Below are 20,175 nucleotides of genomic sequence, written 5' to 3' on the forward strand. Positions count from 1 at the left end.
AGCTTCCTATTGATTTCTAAATCTGTTCTGTTTTCCCAGTGTTCACTGTTACTGCATTGACTTACCCCCTTCCTCTTCTTCCAGTACTGCTGCCTGCTGTTTCCTTCCAGCTTCAATCTACACTATATAAAACAAGTTAGATTATTCACTTAAAAGCATCCATTGGCTCTTCATTGTCTATACGGCAAAGAATCTTAGGATTGTGTGAAAGGGAGGCAGGTCAGAATCTTAGGTGAGTTATCATGTGTGTTCTGAAGAAATGTTTCTATGACTAAAGAAATAGGTAACAAAAAATAAAGTTACATGAAATATTCTTGGATGATTAAGTTAGAGCACGAATGAAGATGTTACATAAGAAGTTGAGGATTTTTCCCTCATGCGCCTTATAAGGTTTTCCACTGACGTTTTGTCGAAATCCCACATTGGCAATGTCTATCTACATTGATGGCTTCATATGTTATTACAGCCCACAAACTGTGGTCTATTTACACTTTATTCCTGAAACTTGCCATTTCACATCCTTGCTGTAATCATTTCCTATTGCTGCTTTAAGAAGTCACCACAAACTTAGTGGCTTAAAATAACCCAAATTTTAAATCTTATAATTCTGGAGATCAGATGTTCAAAATGGGTCTAAAATCAAGGTGTTTGGCATGCTTACTTTTCTTCTGGAGAATGTATGAGAAAATCTGTTTCCTTGACTTTTCCAGCTTCCTAGGGGCCACAAACATTCATTGTCTCATGGCCTGTTCTTCCACCTTCACAGTGCAACACTTGAACCTCTGACCTTTGTTTCCATCTATATATTTAGTTATTTTCTCTTTCTGAGTCTGATTCTTCTGCTCTCCTTTTGTAAGAGAGTTTGTGATTGCTTTGGGCACACCTGAATGATTATCTCCCTTCTCAAAATTCTTAACTTAATCACATTTACACAGTCTCTTTGCTATGTAGAGCAACATATTCACAAGTTCCAGAGATTGGGATCTGGATGTGTTTGGTGAGAGGAAAGGGACAATATTCTGCCTACCACACTGAGTATTTCACTCATCTTTGTCCTGGACCCAGAATTTCCTTTCCCTTAGAAAGTCTCTCCTTCATGATCTAGATGAAATACTTCTTCCCCTGGAAGCCCTTTCCTTTGACTTCACCACACCCAGACTGGAGCAGAATTAATTGATTCCTTCCTCTACTCTCTAAGCACATTATACTGAATAAATGGCAACAGGGCCAGTCTAATTAAATAGGTAAGCATTTGTTTCCTTTATTGGTCTGTGAGCCTTTTTGATTAGACTCCATTGCATTGTCTTTGTGTCCCCACTACATCATAGCAAAACATCTTGTAACTAGTATATGCTCAATAAGGGTTTATCAAATGATGGGTTTAAATATCAAAATTGAACTGCATAAAATAGCAACCATATCCAGTCTTTCATTCGTTTTTTTCCAGCTAGCATTCATTGAGCATTGGAAATAAAAAGTTGCATAAAACTCACATTTACCCTTCAGGGCCTTCCAGTCAAGTAGAAAGCTGGGATACACAGAAAACTTGATAGGGAAAGGATGTGAATATTAGTAGTATGAATTAATTGGTAGTACTTACAATAATAATAAAAGTAATAACAATTAACTGCAATAACAACAATAAAAACAGAAGTTTTGCCTGTAATCCCAGCACTTTGGGAGGCCAAGGCAGGCAGATCACCTGAGGTCAGGAGTTCGAGACCAGCCTGGCCAACATAGTGAAACCCCGTCTCTACTAAAAATACAAAAATTAGCCGAGTGTGGTGGCGGGCGCCTGTAATCCCAGCTACTTGGGAGGCTGAAAGAGGAGAATCATTTGAACCCAGGAGGCAGCGGTTGCAGTGAGCCGAGATCGCGCCACTGCACTCCAGCCTGAACGACAAAGAGAGACTCTGTCTCAAAAACAAACAAACAAAAATCCCCGAAGCTTTGATTTGTTGTTCTTTCAATGTGCCAGTGCTGTTCTAAGTGCTATGCTATATGTACTATTATAGTACTTACTTTGCAAATGAAGAAACTAGTCACAGAGAGGTTATTTGTTCCAAATCACAGTTGATAGGGGGCAAAGCTGGGATATATAGACTTTCTGCTCTTAACCATTGTGGTATGCTCATTCTGCATAAGGTTTAGTAGTGGTTTATGTGAAGCCAAATGGTGAATGGTATTGACAGGAAACAGGCAACTGGTTTCAGGTCCATTTATCCAGAAATTGAGGCCTCTTGAAATTAGTTCACCAATAGTATAAGCAATAAGAAAATATGTGAGAACCTCACTAAATGATTATGTACAGTTTGTATTGCTATTTCTGGGTGCAAATTTTGATTATGCAACAAGGATAGCAAAGCTTGGATGTCTATGGCTAGATATATTTAATCTGTTTTGCAATTTAAGACATAATAAACTTCCTCAAAGAAGTTTGCAAAGATTATTATAGATTGACCAAGATGTTAAGTCTGTGAAATTCTATGGATTTCTTTTTGTGTTCCCTAATATACAAAGTTTCAAGAGATTCAATTAAGGACCTTGATATTACCAAATAGATGCTTTCCATACATATTAATTTTAAGAAATAGAATTGCAAACTAGCCTATATGCTTTATAGAAATGAAATGAGTAAGGAAATAGTATTTTGAACAGGAGTAAAGTAATAAGATAGTTGAGCTGAAAGGTCTTGCGGTGTATAGTTGAGTCCTGGAGTTTCTTGGGCAGCGCTGATTAAAGTCACACAGAAAAGAACTGATTCTCACAGCTAACCTGAAGGCTGAAGATGTCAACTTGAAGATTTCCTGCAGCTCCAGTTAGTGTGGTGGCTGGGAAATGGGATTCGGGTTTTAGGAGTGCATGACTCAGATATGTACTTTAATGTGGCAGTTCATCAGATGTGTCTGATGAATCAGCTCTTTGGATTAGGTTTCATTTATGTCTTTATGTAAACTTAAGGTCTTTGGATAGAAAACTTAAACAGATTGTCATCCCTTAAAGGTGCTGCCATTAAAATAGATTATTTTCCATGCTATTACAAATTCACTGATTTTCTGAATAAAATGGTGATGGTGACACCTTGCCACAGGTGAATGGATTTTGCTTTTGTTTTGTGAATTAAAATGTGTTTTAACAGACTTATTAATGTGAGTAAATTAATCAATTAAAACCATTCAGAAGTATCTGAATGAGGCTCTGGGAGAACACAAAATGTGATAGTTTTGGCATTCTCATCTTTAATAAGGTTATAGTGATTGAAAGCTGGATATGATCAGTCCTCAAGTGTCTTGCAAAGAAACTTGTCCTGTCATAAGTTTACAATATATTTGAACTGTGTTCTGATTTGCCACTTTTTGAAAGTCGGTCTTTCAGCTCTACTATCTCAGTCTTATACAAAAAGAAAGGAAGCAGAGAGTAGAATGGTGGTTGCCGAGGGCTGGGACGGGATGGGGAAAAATGGGGAGATGTTGGTCAGAGGGTACAAACTTGCAGATATACAATGAGTACATTCTGGGGATCTAATGTACAGCATGTTGACTATAATTAATGATACTACATTGTATACTTAAAATTTTTTGAGAGTAGATCTTAAGGCTTACCATACACAAAAATATAGCAACTATATCAGTTGAAGTATGTGTTAGCTAACTTTATAGTGGTAATCATTTCACAATATATATGCATATGAAAACACATTGTACATTTTAAACATATCCAACTTTGTGAATTATATGTCAATAAAGCTGAGACACAGAAGGATGATTTTCTGAGGAAGACAATGTTTGTTTATTTAATTCCAAATGAAATATTTCTCCTTTAGAAATCCAAACACACTAGGTTAGTGTCCCTTCTTATATCCCTCTGCAAGCCTTATAATAGAAAGAAATGATTTTTTGGTAGCTTCATTGAGTGTTGTTTCTTCTTCTTCTTTCTTCTTCTTCTTCCTTTGTTGCTTAGGCTGGAGTACAGTGACACAATCTCAGCTCACTGCAGCCTTGACCTCTCAGGCTCAAGCCATCCTCCTACATCAGCCTCCCAAGTAGCTGGGCCTACAGGTGCACTCCACCATGCCCAGCTATTTTTTTTTTTTTATAGTGATGGGGGTTTTGCCATGTTGCCCAGGCTGGTCTCAAACTCCTGGGCTCAAGGGATCTACCCGCTTCAGCCTCCCAAAGTGCTGAGATTACAGTCATGAGCCACTGTGCCTGGCCATAGTATACATTCTTTTAATAAAAACAAAAGTCTTAAAATTAGCTTAAAGTATCTTTTAGAGGTTTTTGAAAGAAAATTATAAAATCACGATTAAATATTTTGAGGCATACAGTTTATGATTTAATCTCTATTGGAAAGAATGACACTGAGTAAAACCACATTCTGTTGCAGCGTGCAATGTTAAAAATGTCAGTTTGGATGATTTTTATTAAGATAAATTGTTAGTGAAATAATTCTTTTGACGGGATTGTTTCCACTTATTTAAATACAGCTAGGGCGTTTAAATAAAAAGTCCAAAACCTCAAGTGAACATAAGATTTTAAAGCATTTTGGGGGTGAGGGCTATGGAGGCATAATTTTGGTATTACCGGTTTCGATTTAACTTAGGAACCACAACATGTGGGAAAATATAATAGAAATCCTGGTTATATTCTTTCCTTTTGTGTAATTCATTGCACCAATCATGTTTGATCAAAGTTATGAAACTCTTATAATATTGCTTTCTATTTTTAAAACATGTATGTTTTTCTTCTTTTTAATCTTTGCTTTAGGGAACAGCCTTTAAGAGCTGGAAGATGAAAGCTCCGATTCCACACTTGATTCTCTTATACGCTACTTTTACTCAGAGTTTGAAGGTTGTGACCAAAAGAGGCTCCGGTAAGCAGTATTCCTCTGTTTTTTACTTGTTTTTATAGCTTACAGTGATAGTGCTACATTTACACATGTGCCATTTGTGGAAAAGTTGAGAATGATCAGTTATCAATATTGTGGAGATATTGTAGATATTATGAGTAAATAGGTGGAGCACACTCACAGGGAATTAGGAAAGTGAGAGTGGATTCAAAAGAATGTGGCTTATTTTGTCAATTACTATGAATTGGCATGGATTCAATAGCAAAGCCTTGTATTTAGATTTCATTTTGTGGTAGGATTTTAAGTATTCTTATATAAACAGTGTTATTTAATTTTTTGCATGGAAATATTATTGTATCTTTGATGTTAACTTTTATTGTTACCATTTTGGTGTCAGCTATACTTAGGGAAGATTCTTTTTGGGGTTGTACTCCAGCTGATTTGATGAATTGCTTGGAAGTATATAAAGAAAACACTAGTGTTATTGAAGAAAATGTCATGAGGAAGCACTAATATTTTAATAGGAAACATAGAGGTAAAGTAGGATGGTAGTGAAAGGAACTACTAAATAGATTAATGTTGGCATTTATGAAAAACTTTACATGTTATCAGGCATCTTGGTTTGTAGTGGACTGTTGATAGTTCAATTGTATGGGACAATTGAATAAATACCATTATCAATGTGAAGTTGTATCTTGTCTAGTAAGTCACTAATAATATAAAGCCTTGCCATGCTCACACTATGTGGAGTCACATAATTTTTGAAGTTATAGCTTTTAGGTATAAAGGAAGAAGAAGGGTATTGTGTTTTGTTGCTAGAATTAGAATGTATTGTCTGTTAGTTCCGGAGAGCCTGTGGGAAAAAGAAGATGAGATAATGTACAAGAGGTTGCAGTGTTGTGATATAAGCAATTGCATGGACAAAAGCATCTTTGGAATGCAGAAAGGAAAAGGAATGAAAGGGCTGAGATGGGGCTGTGAAGCAACCATCTTAACCATGAGGTTAAAAGGCTTCAAACTCACTTTGGTGATATAACGAAAAAGCCCACATCAGGGGAAACAGGGAGCAGCTCTGCTCTCGTGAGCCCCTCCTGGGGATAGAGTCTGGAGGGAAACTGGGGAGGGCATTGTGCATGGACAAAGGTTTGGTGTATGGTTGAAAGTTAAAAACAATACTGAGACTGTTGGTTCTAGCATATTTGGTTATTATACAGCTGTTGTATCTGCCATTGATGTGGTTATAGGCAACGTGAAAAAAATACTGTTGCTATGTCTACATATTATTTCATCTCTTCTTCTCAGTGGATCTTTTGAATGAGATAAAACCCTAGGGCAGGATTATGATGTAGCGGTTTATGCAATTCGAATGGGTTAATGGGAAATAACATATATCTTGATTTCTTTAATTGTACTATGCTCAAGTACAATTGAGCATAACCAAGAGAGTTAGAGTAGGTAGAAAGGGGAGTAAATAGTGATGAAAGCTGATAATGTTTACAACACTGATGTTTTCTGGGATAGAAATTTACATTAAAATCACTTAACATAGGTTTTTGTGATAGTAGCTATATATAAGAGAAACACTCATTTGTGTAAGTATAACAAAATGACAATAGTTCATCCAAAATAGAAATATTGATTAATTCTTTAAAACTTTACTTTTCTGGTTATTACCACTAATTATATAAAATCTGTTTTTTTTTCAGTTCTTTCTGTGTATGTCGGATCTATGATTTATTTATTCAAATAGAAAAGTTACTCCTTTTTAATCATAAAGTAATGGTGATAGGTCCATTCTATATAACCTCTAATTTGGGGGCAAGAAATTTTATCAAACTGGGACTTACTTTGTGTGTTTGAGAAGCATGAGAACAGAGCTAGAAACATGGGGTAGTTGGAAAATGCAAATTTAATATAAATGCAAATATTAAAATGTCTCAAAAATCTATGTTAAGTGATTTTAATGTAAATTTCTATTCTAGAAAACATCATTGTTGTAAAAATTATCTGCTCTAAAGACTTGAGAAAACTCAAGAATCTGTCTCAAATTCAGTTTTAATTTTGTAATTATTTTAGAAGAATGGTAATAAGATGCTGTGCTAAGCTAAGCAGAAGTTCTGAGACCGTTCTCTCTTCAGTTTATGAATGCAGTTGTCACATAATTATATAATACCTTCTAAACCAAATGTGTTTTCTATCTTATAATGTAAAAATGACAAGGCAGGTACTGGGATTTTGCAGCATGCCTGATTTGTTTACTTTTCTATATGATGTGAATTAACATACCTTCCCCTAGTGTCTATATTAAGATCCAGATGGATGGAGGCTTGTTTGTTTGTTTGATTTTTGGATATTAAGTGTGCACTTTGGGAAGGAATAATATTATTCTATCCATATAGTTTCATAGCTTGGACTTATTTCAGCTGATGCCTGTTCCTGTGGCACCTTTGTTTGAGGGAAGCAGATATGTAGCTTACTGAATAGTGTCATTACTAATCTCCATACATCAAGTAGAAGAGGATTGTACTTGGCATCTTTTCCTTAAAAGATTAATGGCCCAATCTTCATACCCAGCCCAACCTATAAAACCAGCAGCACCATGGCTAGGGGATAAAAATCAATTTTTGATGTTTGATTTTATGTATTAACCAAGAGGACTTCTTATCTTTCTTCTTTCGTCTTATCATTTAATTCTCTTTTGATTCTTTATTTTATTCATCTTTTTGAAAGGTCAATAAACATGACTCAAAACCCAATGCTTTTCATGTGTCTTTTACTAGAATATTATTTTTAGTTCACTGTGACCACTAGAAAACCAGAACTAGATATTTTAATAATTAGGAACATATACAATATTATATTACACAGAGAAATATTGATTTTTTATGGCATGTTAATTTTGTATAGTGTTTACTTTAGATTAACACATATGGTCATTCCATAAAAGGAGATATTTGTTTCTCATTAACAGAACGAATTTGAAAGCAATAGGAGTTCTTATTACACAAGCTGGAAATGCATTATTTTTATCATGTTGGCTTACAGTCCCATCGCTATTAATTTAAGGAACAGATTAAATATAATAAGGCAGGCCGGGCGCGGTGGCTCATGCCTGTAATCCCAGCACTTTGGGAGGCCGAGGCGGGCGAATCACTAGGTCAGGAGATTGAGACCATCCTGGCTAACACAGTGAAACCCCGTCTCTACTAAAAATACAAAAAAATTAGCTGGGCGTGGTGGTGGGCGCCTGTAGTCCCAGCTATTTGGGAGGCTGAGGCAGGAGAATGGCGTGAACCCGGGAGGTGGAGCTCGCAGTGAGCTGAGATCGCGCCACTGCACTCCAGCCTGGGTGACAGAGCAAGACTCCATCTCAAAAAAAAAAAAAAAATTATATATATATATATATATATATATAAAGGCAATTATATCATAACATTCTTGATTGAAATATTAAAATGCAACTTTATAACATTTTGTTTTAAATATCACTTCAGATATGTACAGTATGTTATGACAACTAAGGACTCTATCTGGTCTCTCAGGTAATGTCCTAAAGTTGTGCCTACATTTAGAATCAAGACTTTTAATATCTATGGAAGCACATATTCAGCATTCGTTACACAATAGATTTTATCCTGGGACAATTTCATACCTATTTTTTTTAGTTTTTATAAGTAGCACTTGATGAAAGAGGCTAAGATGACCAATATTACCAATCCCCCTCAAGCATGTGAAGTATTATAGCAATTCAGTAAGTAAACATCTCAGTTGCTGTCATTTTTGGAATTCTGAAAAAAAATCCCCCACATGTAAAGCAAACGCTTGCTTGGAGAATCTTTGTGTCTCAACCAGTTGAGGAAATTTAGCTTTACATTCTTGTTTGTTGGTCCCTTTCTTCATTCCTTCCTCCCTTTTTTCGCTTTTTGTTCTTTCCTTCCTTCCTTTCTTCCTCCCTTCCTTCTTCTCTGCTAGTATGTTTATCTGCAAATAAAAAGAATTTATTTTCATATTCCCACTGTGTCTTGGTAGGACTTTTCAAACTATAAAAATATTATTATTACTTAGTCTGCATGGTTGAAGTATTTGAAATGTTCCATCTTTACAAGGCCATTCAAAGAGGTTAGCATAATCTTTGTTAATAATAGCTATTCTTAAATATATACATTTTAAAATGGTGTATAAGAAAATCTGGAGTAAGATTTGGGAGCAGGGAAATAGTATAAATAGTCGAAGGACTGTTATGGACAAAGTATGACTATAGCACTTTGCGGGAACTAAAGTGTGAGTTATAATTTGCCTGAAAAGTTTGGGATACTGAAGAAAAATGAAGCTAGAGGGGTCTGGATGTAGAAATTAGATAAGAGAAGGGGTTCCATGATGTTTTTCTCTCAAAAAAATCCTCCGAATATAAGATGGTGAGTGCAAGGACCATGATTAATGTATGCTTATAATCTCTACAGTGCCAAATATGCTGTTTCAGAGTCAGGGTTCAAGGAAATGTCTTAATGAATTAATGACTGCATGAATGGTTGAGTGAGTGGTTTTAATAATCAGAGTTACATTAGTGAGGATGCTACAGGACCAAAATGGTATTAGAAAGATAAAGGTAAAATTAAATAGAGGCATTTAAGAAAAATGATTTTTTTTCTTAAAGAGCAATCAGTATAATGTATAATGTGAGACTACTGAAGCAAAAGATATAACCCAGAATAAGCAATATCTAGTACATGATAAGAGTTTAGATGAAGACAATGAACCTTTACAAATGGGAAGTGTTTTCATGGGCTTGAAATGCAGTTCAAAATCTGTTAAAGGGTAAGGAAAATGATTCTTCAAGTATTTTTCTATTGGAATTCTACTACATTTAGTGCTGCTTTAAAGAAGTACTAATGTCATTGTGCAGAAGTTTTGAGTCTAATGGTATTGTTCCATAATGGCCATTATGAAAAGGCTGTAGCTCATGATTACTAATACAGGATAAATAAGCAAGTGACTTCGGTGTAGGAAAAAAGTATTCACAGTTATTAGACCATATGGAGAAGAGTAAGTGGCTGCATTACCAAAAAGCACATGTTATTATAGGAGGAATTTAATCTATATAAAAGCTCCCTAAAGCATCCAGCTATTAGAGAGTAAAAGGGTTACCAAAAGGAGTTGATCTTCTCTTCATTCTAGAACCTGACAGGGGACACCTGTTTGTGTAAATGATTTAGATGCAATTCTTCTTGACAGCAAGAGGAAGGCAAGCCTCAAGAGGTTTTCCTAAACTTGTGACTCTAGGCCCAAATAATTTATAAAAGGTAAGAGTAGTGAAATAACCAAAGACACAGTTTCAGTTCTAATTTTTGTGTTGTTACATATGGATATTCATTTAAGTAAAAGAAATTATACTACTGTGTAAATAAAGTGAGATTTAACTGAATAGGAATGAGAAAGTCCAGTGGGGGTACTTCCATCTCATGTCAATGTAATTTATGTGCAGCCACTCTCTTGAGCATTCCTGTAAGTCAATGAGCTTAATTTCACATGATTAAGAGACAGCCTAGTCCCCCAGCATCTACCTTTTATTATGTTACCGTGTGTGTATTCTCAGTTTGTCAAATATGTCAAAAAAGATAAGGTGTTTCTCCTTATTTTCCTTTGGGGTAGCTTATAAGACCAAACTTCTGGGGCTTTGTTTCTTTACCTTTTGAAGTTAAAAAAAATGCACTTTAATTTTTTCTCAGGAAAAAAAATTCTCCTATTTATTGTAATTTTTACAAATTTTGAAATTAGATCTAGAGTGATTTTAATATTCCTTTGAAATTATGTCCTTAAATAAAATAATAGTCTAACAAAAATGGAACTTGCACCTAACAAACAAAGTAAAATTAGCCAATATCTTTGTTTAGTTATATCTATGTTCTGTTATACCTATACTCTGTTATACCTATGAATTTCCTCACAAACTTACCCATTCAGTTTTAGTTGTCAGTATAATTTTATATAGAGTTGGCACAGATGAATGCCAATTGTGGAAAATGATGCCTGCTTCATGGTGGGTTAAGGATAAAAGGCAGTATGAATGAATCTTCCAAGCTGACTAAGACTTCAATGAGGAGGAGAATATTCCAAGTTAATAAGTATAGTATTCCAAGTTAATCCAACTTATTACCTTGGAATTCAAACTAATTTGGAATATTATTATTATTAGTTGTATTAGTATTCCAACTTATTAACTTGTATTCCAACTTATTACTTATTATTACTTATAATAAGTAATAATATTCAAAGTATTATAAGTATATAAGTGTGGTACTGTATTATGAGGGTACAAAATAATATATTGTTCTATATATTTGATGTGAGAGGTGAGGGATAGAGGGAAGCAGTATAGAAGCTAGCAAATGGTAGGCAATTTAAGTTTTGTCAGAGAAATGATGTTTGTATTAGTCCATTTTCATGCTGCTGATAAAGACATACCTGAGACTGGGCAATTTGTAAAATAAAGAGGTTTAATTGGGCTTTCCACATGGCTGGGGAAGCCTCACAATCATGGCAGAAGGCAAGGAGAAGCAAGTCACGTCTTACATGGATGGCAGCAGGCAAAAAGAGAGCTTGTGCAGGGAAATTCTCGTTTTTAAAACCATCAGATCTTGTGAGACTCATTCACTGTCATGAGAACAGTGCAGTAAAGATCTGCCCCCATAATTTAATCGCCTCCCACTGGGTTCCTCCCATGACAGGTGGGAATTGTGGGAGTTACAGTTTAAGGTGAGAGTTGGGTGGGGACACAACCAAACCATATCATTCCACCCCTGGCCCCTCCCAGATCTCACGTCCTCACATTTAAAAACCAATCATGCCATCACAACAGTCCCCCAAAGTCTTAACTCATTTCAGCATTAACTCAAAAGTCCACAGTCCAATGTCTCATTTGAGACAAGTCAAGTCCCTTCGGCCTATGAGCCTGTAAAATCAAAAACAAGTTAGTTACTTCCTAGATACAATGGGGGTACAAGCATTGGGTAAATACAGCCATTCCAAATGGGAGAAATTGGCCAAAACAAAGCGACTACAGGCCCCATGCAAGTCCAGAATCTAGCAGGGCAGTCAAATCTTAAAGCTTCAAAATGATCTCTTTTGACTCCATGTCTTGCTCATCTGGGTCATGCTGATGGAAGAGGTGGGTTCCCGTGGGTTCCCATGGTCTTGGCAGCTCTACCCCCGTGGCTTTGCAGGGTACAACCTCCCTCCCAGCTGCTTTCATGGGCTAGTGTTGAGTGTCTGTGACTTTTCCAGGCACACAATGCAAGCTGTCAGTGGGTCTACCATTCTGGGGTCTTGAGGATGGTGGCCGCCTTCTTACAGCTCCACTAGGCAGTGCCCCAGTAGGGACTCTGTGTGGGGGCTCTGGCCCCACATTTCTCTTCTGCATTGCCCTAGCAAAGATTCTCCATGAGAGCCCCACCCTTACACCAAACTTCTGCCTGAGCATCCAGGCGTTTCCATACATCTTCTGAAATCTAGGTGGAGGTCACCAAACCTCAATTCTTGACTTCCGTGCACTGCCAGGCTCAACACCATGTGGAAGCCACCAAGGCTTGGGGCTTGAACCCTCTGAAGCAACAGCCTGAGCTCTGTGTTGGCCCCTTTCAGCCACAGCTGGAGCGGCTGGGACATAGGGCACCAGGTCCCTAGACTGCACACAGCAGGAGGACCCTGGGCCTAGCCCATGAAATCACATTTTCCTCCTAAACCTCTGGGCCTATGATGGTGGGAGACTGCTATGAAAACCTCTGACATGCCCTGGAGACATTTTCCCCACTGTCTTGGGGATTAACATTCGGTTCCTCATTACTTATGCAAATTTCTGCAGCCAGCTTGAATTTCTCCTCAAAAAATGGGATTTTCTTTTCTATCACATTGTCAGGCTGCAAATTTTCCAAACTTTTATGCTCTGCTTCCCTCATAAAACTGAATGCCTTTAACAGCACCCAAGTCACCTCTTGAACGCTTTGCTGCTTAGAAATTTCTTCCGCTAGATACCCTAAATCATCTCTCTCAAGTTCAAAGTTCTACAAATCTCTAGGGCAGGGGCAAAATGCTGCCAGTCTCTTTGCTAAAACATAACAAGAGTCACCTTTGCTCCAGTTCCCAACAAGTTCCTCATCTCCATCTGAGAACACCTCAGCCTGGATCTTATTGTTCATATCACTATCAGCATTTTTGTCAAAGCCATTCAGCAAGTCTCTAGGAAGTTCTAAACTTTCCCACATTTTCCTGTCTTCTTCTGAATCCTCCAAACTGTTCCACCCTCTGCCTGTTACCCAGTTCCAAAGTCGCTTCTGCATTTTCGGGTTTCTTTTCAGCAATGCCCTATTCCTGGTACCAATTTACTGTGTTAGCCTGTTTTCATGCTGCTGATAAGGACATACCTGAGACCAAGAAGAAAAAAAGGTTTAATTGGACTTACAGTTCCACATGGCTGGGGAAGCCTCACAATCGTGGCGGAAGGCAAGGAATATGTCACATCTTACACGGATGGCAGCAGGCAAAAAGAGAGCTTGTGTAGGGAAATTCCCATTTTTAAAACCATCAGATCTCATGCGACTCATTCACTGTCACAAGAACAGTGCAGGAAAGACCCACCCCCATAATTCAATCACCTCCCACCAGGTTCCTCCCATGACAGGTGGGAATTGTGGGAGTTACAATTCAAGATGAGATTTGGGTGGGGACGCAGCCAAACCATATCAATGTTTATTGTAGAGATAGCATACAGGCATTCACTGCTAGGACCAGAGGATTAAACCCTGATCCACGGGTGGTCAACTGTAGGCTTGCATGTGATCCATAAGGTGGCTTGGAAATTAGGGACACTGGTGTATCACTGTCCTACTGATGTTTTAACAAGTTGCTGCAAACATAGTGACTTAAAGCAACATAAATTTATTATCTTACAGTTCTTGAGGTTCTTCATCATTACATCTCCTCTGACTCTGACCCTTCTACCTCTCTCTTTCCCTTATAAGGGTCTTCATTATTGTATTGGGCATCCTCAGATAACCCAGGACAATCATTCCATCTTAAAATCATGAATTTAATCGAATTGGAAAGGTACCTTTTGCCATGTAATATAACATAGTCATATGTTTCAGGGATGAGGCAGTAGACATCTTTCTAGAGAGCAGTATTTAGCTTACTGTAACTGGCAATAAGCCAATTCAAACAAACTGTCTATTGAATGCATTGAAGACTAGAGAAAGAATTGTCAGCCAGGAGTCAGATGGGAATGGAAGAGAAAAGAACAGGGAAGTTGAAAACTTTTGCGGAAGGGCCTATGCAATCCATGGTGCATGATAAAAGGTGCAGGGGGTTTGTAGCAAAAGAAGAAAAGGGAAAGAAAACAGGGCAGAGGGAAAGGAAGGATGAGAGATGCGGAAAGAGAAAGAGGAAACTGATACTAGTGATGCTTTGGATCTTAAGAACGTTTTAAGATTCATCTGCACTCCACACATATACTTTCAAAAATACCCCCTTTTCTTTGTGGTAGGCTAAAGGCATCTGTGTTCCTTTCAGCAAAATAATACCTGACCTGAAAATGATTTCCAGACGTAAAGCAATAGCAGTGAGAATAGTGAAGACAGAAGAGAGAGCAATTTTAAAGTTAGACTCAATTGAAATAGATGATCAATTAGATGTGAGAGGTTATAAAGAAAGAGGTAAAGAAAAACATTCTGTAATGAGAGGATTGGGATACCATCCATCATGTTAAAGGTCCCCAAAGCACAGAAACTTGAAATGTCTACTTATTGAAAGAAAATAGTTAAGGTCTTTGTGACTAAGATGAAGCCCCAAATGTAGATAGAGGATAGAATATGAAGGGTTTTGAATATCTTGCAAGGGATTTTGGATTTTATCTTGAGAACAAAATATTTTGGCTGAGATATTTAATAACTTTGCAAATCCCTTTAGTAGAAAATTCAGTCTGGGTGGTTGGGCCTCTGATTTGATAGATCTATCTGTTCATTGTGGTGTCTTCTCTACACCATAAAGATGAAACTTCTTGCTTTGTATATGATGGTGTTACACACATTTGTGAGTCCATCAGTAAAGCTGCCTTTACAGAGAAGGGAAGACACACAATCAAACTATGTAGGATCACACATGAAAATGGCATGGTCAAACCTGGTGTTTGACATGTAACACTCCCTGTAGAAAAGACTAGGGTGGGATTCCAGAATGACCAGTAAGGGACTCAATAAAAATCATATTTACATATCCTGAGGGCCTGAAAAGCAATCAAAGGCACTGAAAATAAGTTTCTGAAGAATATATAGGATCTAGTGAGTGTTTGGAGATGAATTGTGAAGTAATTCAAGGAGAAGTTATATTGATGGTGTCACCAATTACAGAGAGAAGATCAGTGGCAGTTTTTGCGGGGAGAGTGGGTGGAATGAGGTCAATTCGGAACATACAAGCTGTGGTAGTCACTGGAAATATTGAGCTAATGGATTTATTGGTCTGGAATTATACTGGTTTCCTGTGGCTTCTGTAACAAATGGCCACAAACTGGGTGACGTAAAACAATGAAATTTATCCTCTCACAGTTCTGGAGGCCAGAAGCCCGAAATCAAAGTATAAGCAGGGCCACACTTCTTCTGAAGGCTCTGTGACAGAACACTTCCTTGCCTCTTCCACCTTCTGGTGGCTTTAGTTTTCCTTGGGTTGTGGCTGCCACCATCTTCCCATGGCCTTCTCCTCTGTGTCTTTAATCTCCTTCTGCTTTTCTCTTATAAGGACACCTTGTCATTGGATTTAGGATCCACTGGGAAAATCCAGCATGATCTCATTTTGAGATCTGTAACCTTAATTACATCCGCAAAGATTCTTTATCCAAGTAAATTCATATGCACAGGTCTTGGTGGACATTATCTTTTGGGGGACAACTGTTCACACTGCAAATGTCAAAGCAAGTGTTATGGATTTTGAAATTGTCCTCATATTGAGAGCAACATGATGGAATGAGATTATCCAGGGAAAACATGCAGAGAGAGAAGAGGAAAAGAAAAGGGAAAGGGAGAGGATCAAGGATTCTGTGGAACACTAGCCCTGGAGAGGCTGGCAGAGAAAGAGCAGCCAGTTAGGGAAAGAGACTAAGGGAAAGCTAAGGGAGGAAGAAAGAGACCTTACTTGTTTTGGTTCCTGCAAACCAAGAGTGGAGAAAGTTTCAAAATGAAAGAATGATCGTGTTACATTCTTTGGAAAGTTGTGTCAGATAACTGAAAATACGTCATTAAATCAAGATTCAGGAAAATGTAGGGGTGGAGAGACAAGGGAGTCTAAAAGAAGTTGATGTCAGGTTTTAAAAAGTATATATTGTACAAAATCAGTATATTAAAGGGCCTTTGCATATTAAAGGGATTTTATTTATTTATTTATTTATTTATTTTGAGACGGAGTCTCGCCCTGTCGCCCAGGTTGGAGTGCAATGGTGTGACCTCGCCTCACTGCAACCTCCGCCTCCAGAGTTCAAATGATTCTCCTACCTCAGCCTCCTGAGTAGCTGAGATTACAGGCACCCGCCACCATGCCCAGCTAATTTTTGTATTCTTAGTAGAGACAGGGTTTCATCATGTTGGCCAGGGTGGTCTCGAACTCCTGACCTCGTAATCCGCCCGCCTTGGCCTCCCACAGTGCTGGGATTACAGGCGTGAGCCACCACACCCGGCCAGGGATCTTACTTTTTAAAGTTTGTTTAACTCTTGAGAAATCATGCTTTTTCTATTTAGGTAAAACAAGTATAAAACTTGTGGTCATCCATGCTAATGAAAAGAATTGCATTATAGTACAGATAAAACTTTTTCCAATCAAAAACTTCTTTTACCAAGAATGAAAACATGTTTTGCCATAGATAAACCTCCTGAAGGAAGGGTGATACTGATTTAATTTTCGTTTTTTCATTTCATAGATACAGATATGGAAGATAGCTTACAAGTGTATTATAATTTTCCATGGTTAATCTTCATGTTAAGTATCGTAAGTTCTAGGAAAGGTCTACAGACAGCTAATATTTACACTCCAACTTTCATCCACAGTGATGATCACAAAAATTACATCTTTTTAGTTAGTATCTCAGAAGTGGCTTACATTAATCTGATGAGTATTATATTAGGTTGGTGCAAAAGTAATCGCAATTTTTGCCATTACTTTCAATGGCAAAACCCGCAATTAGTTTTGCACCTACCTTATAATACCCACAGCAGTGGAAATTAAAACACTTGGGTTTCAATGCAGCTCCTAACGAGCCTTGTTGATTGGGAACATGTCCCTAACTGAAGCTGTCATATCTTTGGTTTTCTTTTTCATAAAGTTTTGCACTACAACATCGTCCATACAAATAATAGTTCATCTTTTTGTTCCTTTTACAAATATTTATTGAGCACTTTCAGTGCATACTGAGTATATACCTGACACTTTTTTCTGTAACTTATTTTACGTGTTTGCAAATTGATCACATGTTTAAAAAGGCAGAGTTTGTGACCAGAGTACCTGAGGCCCATTGTTGGCTACATTTAACTTTGTGCTATACAGTTTGAGTCAGCATTACAGAGTGGAGGATTTTATTAGCTTAAAACAAAGGTTCTGTTAAGAGAAAAAAAAAATTAGTTTTTATTTCTTTTTAAATAGCACACAGTATATCATTAGAAAGCCAAATTAAAGCCAAATTAAAAATAAGATACTTCTCCTTGCATGTGGTGATGTGACTAAGTAAAATTTGGTTTGTCAGTTTAAAATACCAAACCATGTTTTAGTCTGTTTTTGCTTATTTAAGGCAAATTTCTTTTTGTAGACTTATGGTCTCTTAAGACATCTATGCAAGACACCTTGCATGGGAAATGTTGCCTTAAGGCGATGACAGTGAATAACTTTGCCAAGTTTTAAAATCTCTGAGGGTTATATATAAATATTTCTTTAAAAAATGTCAGTGAGCCTCTTGTGAGTATTCTCAACACTATTCAATTGTCATTTATGTTTTACTAACTGTACTAAAATATTTCCAAATTAGTTTTGCTACCTTGAGCTCAATAAAGTACTGCCATTGGCATCTAACTTTAAGTTCTTAATGCATATTCCACTTATTTTGTATTCCAAATATTATGTTGTAAATGGTAAAGAAAAATTGTTCTTATCAATGATGAAGAAAGATTTTCATACTCTGGTGAATTAATATTTTTCTGAAATATATTGTCATATCAGAAAAAATGCAACTATCTGAAAAGAGGATTCTTCCACTTTTTTCTATAAATATGTTCTATAAAGCAATTGTACTCTCCAATGCCATCTTGTGGCTTTTTAGGATTGATGAAAATGCAGTAATAAACACAGAACACAGGGAGAAATAAACATGGGAAGAAAACTTCTGATGAATTATTGCTCAGTGATTATTTTACTTGATCTTAATACTTTTCAAACATTTATTTACTCTAATTTATTGCCTCAGGTTTTATAAAGAGTATATATGTATTTCTCCTATATTTTGCTACATTTTTGTAATAGAAATGTTGATTGAGATCTTTTAAGGAGATAAAAATATCATATTTTTATGATCTTAGCATCATGTCCATTTGTAGCCCTATATTACCAGAATTCAAATTATTTTGACAAGTGCATTGATATTATAGACTTATTAAAAATCCTCTTTTAATACATTGCTGTCATTAAGGTCTTGTCATTTTAATAATTCAGGTGTCAAAAGGACAAAAAGTCATTAAAGATTGTAGTTGCTCACTAATATAAATAAGAGCTGCTGAGAAGAATATGGAAGTTAAGATCTTGTGTGGACATGGACACAGGAAGGGGAACATCACACTTCGGGGACTGTTGTGGGTTGGGGGGAGGGGGGAGCGATAGCATTGGGAGATATACCTAATGCTAGATGACGAGTTAGTGGGTGCAGCGCACCAGCATGGCACATGTATACATATGTAACTTACCTGCACATTGTGCACATGTACCCTAAAACCTAAAGTATAATAATAATAAATAAATAAATAGAAAAAAAAAGATCTTGTGTGGATAGATGTGTGCTTCACGACTTAGGTTTTCCTGCTGGTCTATTGGACTGGCCTTGGAATAGGAGATGGGAGGGCCTAGGTAGAATCAAGCTAAATGGAAAGCACTAGTCATCAGGCAAAGTTACCTTGAAAAAGCAATTACTTTTATCTGCATATCCCAAAGAATGAAGACCAAGAGAAATTATTGGTCGGCAATGTTTTGTTTTTTTAAAGTGAAAAATTTTCAAAGGGTCTTAACAGTTATAAATGCTTTTTCAAATGAAAGGCATATAATACACCCCCCACACACGAAAATATTAGCATGCTACCTATGTTTTCAAACTTTGATAAGAATATTTTTCCATTTATGAGTACTCATCTAAAATATGTACAACCGTACTTGATTACGTGTGTTTCTTTTAGGATTTTATGCATGGAACCTACTTCTTCTTAAAGGACAAAGTAACAGGTTGTGTACATCAATGTTAACAAGCATTTATTGAATTCCTAATATATACCAAGTGCTTGATAACATTGATTCACATCAGCTATGCCTGGGCATAAAAAAGGTTAAAATATTTAGATACTTGTTTGTAGAAACTTGCCTTTTGTTTTCTTTATTTAAAAAACAAACTTATGGAAAATTTTATTAATAGAAACCAAGGCAATATGATTTATCTTTATTAATTTGATCATTCTTAGTTTTCTATACCTATGAATCATATCCTGAAAATTGTTTATATAATTTCCTCATAACTTTGCTGATTTTTTTAGAAACATATGGAGTGCTTATTTTTGTAACTGCATGCCTTTTTACTTTATAAAATCCATGTATCTGTCATGTCTTTGGAACTGGTGGTGCTATAGGCATTGTCCTTCCATATTCACTAGTCAGTTCTAATTTATTCTTTGTATTTAGCAAATGTTTTCAGACAGAACATACTGTAAAGAAGCAACTGGACTGAACTCTCTGGGGGATTAAAAAAAGATGAACAGTCTACCACCTCTGCTATTAAATACCTCGCAAAAAATAAGTGATATGAGATATCATACATGTATAGTATATTACTTTCCTATTGTAGCTGTAACAGATCACCACAAATTTAGTGTCTTAAAACAACACAAATTTATTATCTTATGGTGATGAAGGTCAGAAGTTCTAAAATCCAGGTATCAGCAGGGATGCATTCCTTTAGGAGGCTCCAGGGAAGAATCTGTTTTCTTGCTGTTCCCAGCTTCTAGAAACCACCTGTATTACTTGTCTTGTTGCTCCTTCCTGAACTCAAAA

At 36.7% G+C, this 20,175-nt stretch overlaps 1 protein-coding gene across 1 annotated transcript in view; it reads left to right on the top strand.

Moving 5' to 3' along the window:
- Positions 1–20,175, top strand: part of IL1RAPL1 (interleukin 1 receptor accessory protein like 1) — a 1,314,427-nt gene that overhangs the window by 135,553 nt on the left and 1,158,699 nt on the right. Inside the window, exon 2 of the mRNA XM_054471838.1 lies at positions 4,767–4,872. Coding sequence (XP_054327813.1) covers positions 4,767–4,872 — 106 coding nt within the window. The remainder of the gene's footprint in view (positions 1–4,766; positions 4,873–20,175) is intronic.

This window comes from Pongo pygmaeus, chromosome X, assembly GCF_028885625.2.
Source record: "Pongo pygmaeus isolate AG05252 chromosome X, NHGRI_mPonPyg2-v2.0_pri, whole genome shotgun sequence".
Taxonomy (NCBI): domain Eukaryota; kingdom Metazoa; phylum Chordata; class Mammalia; order Primates; family Hominidae; genus Pongo; species Pongo pygmaeus.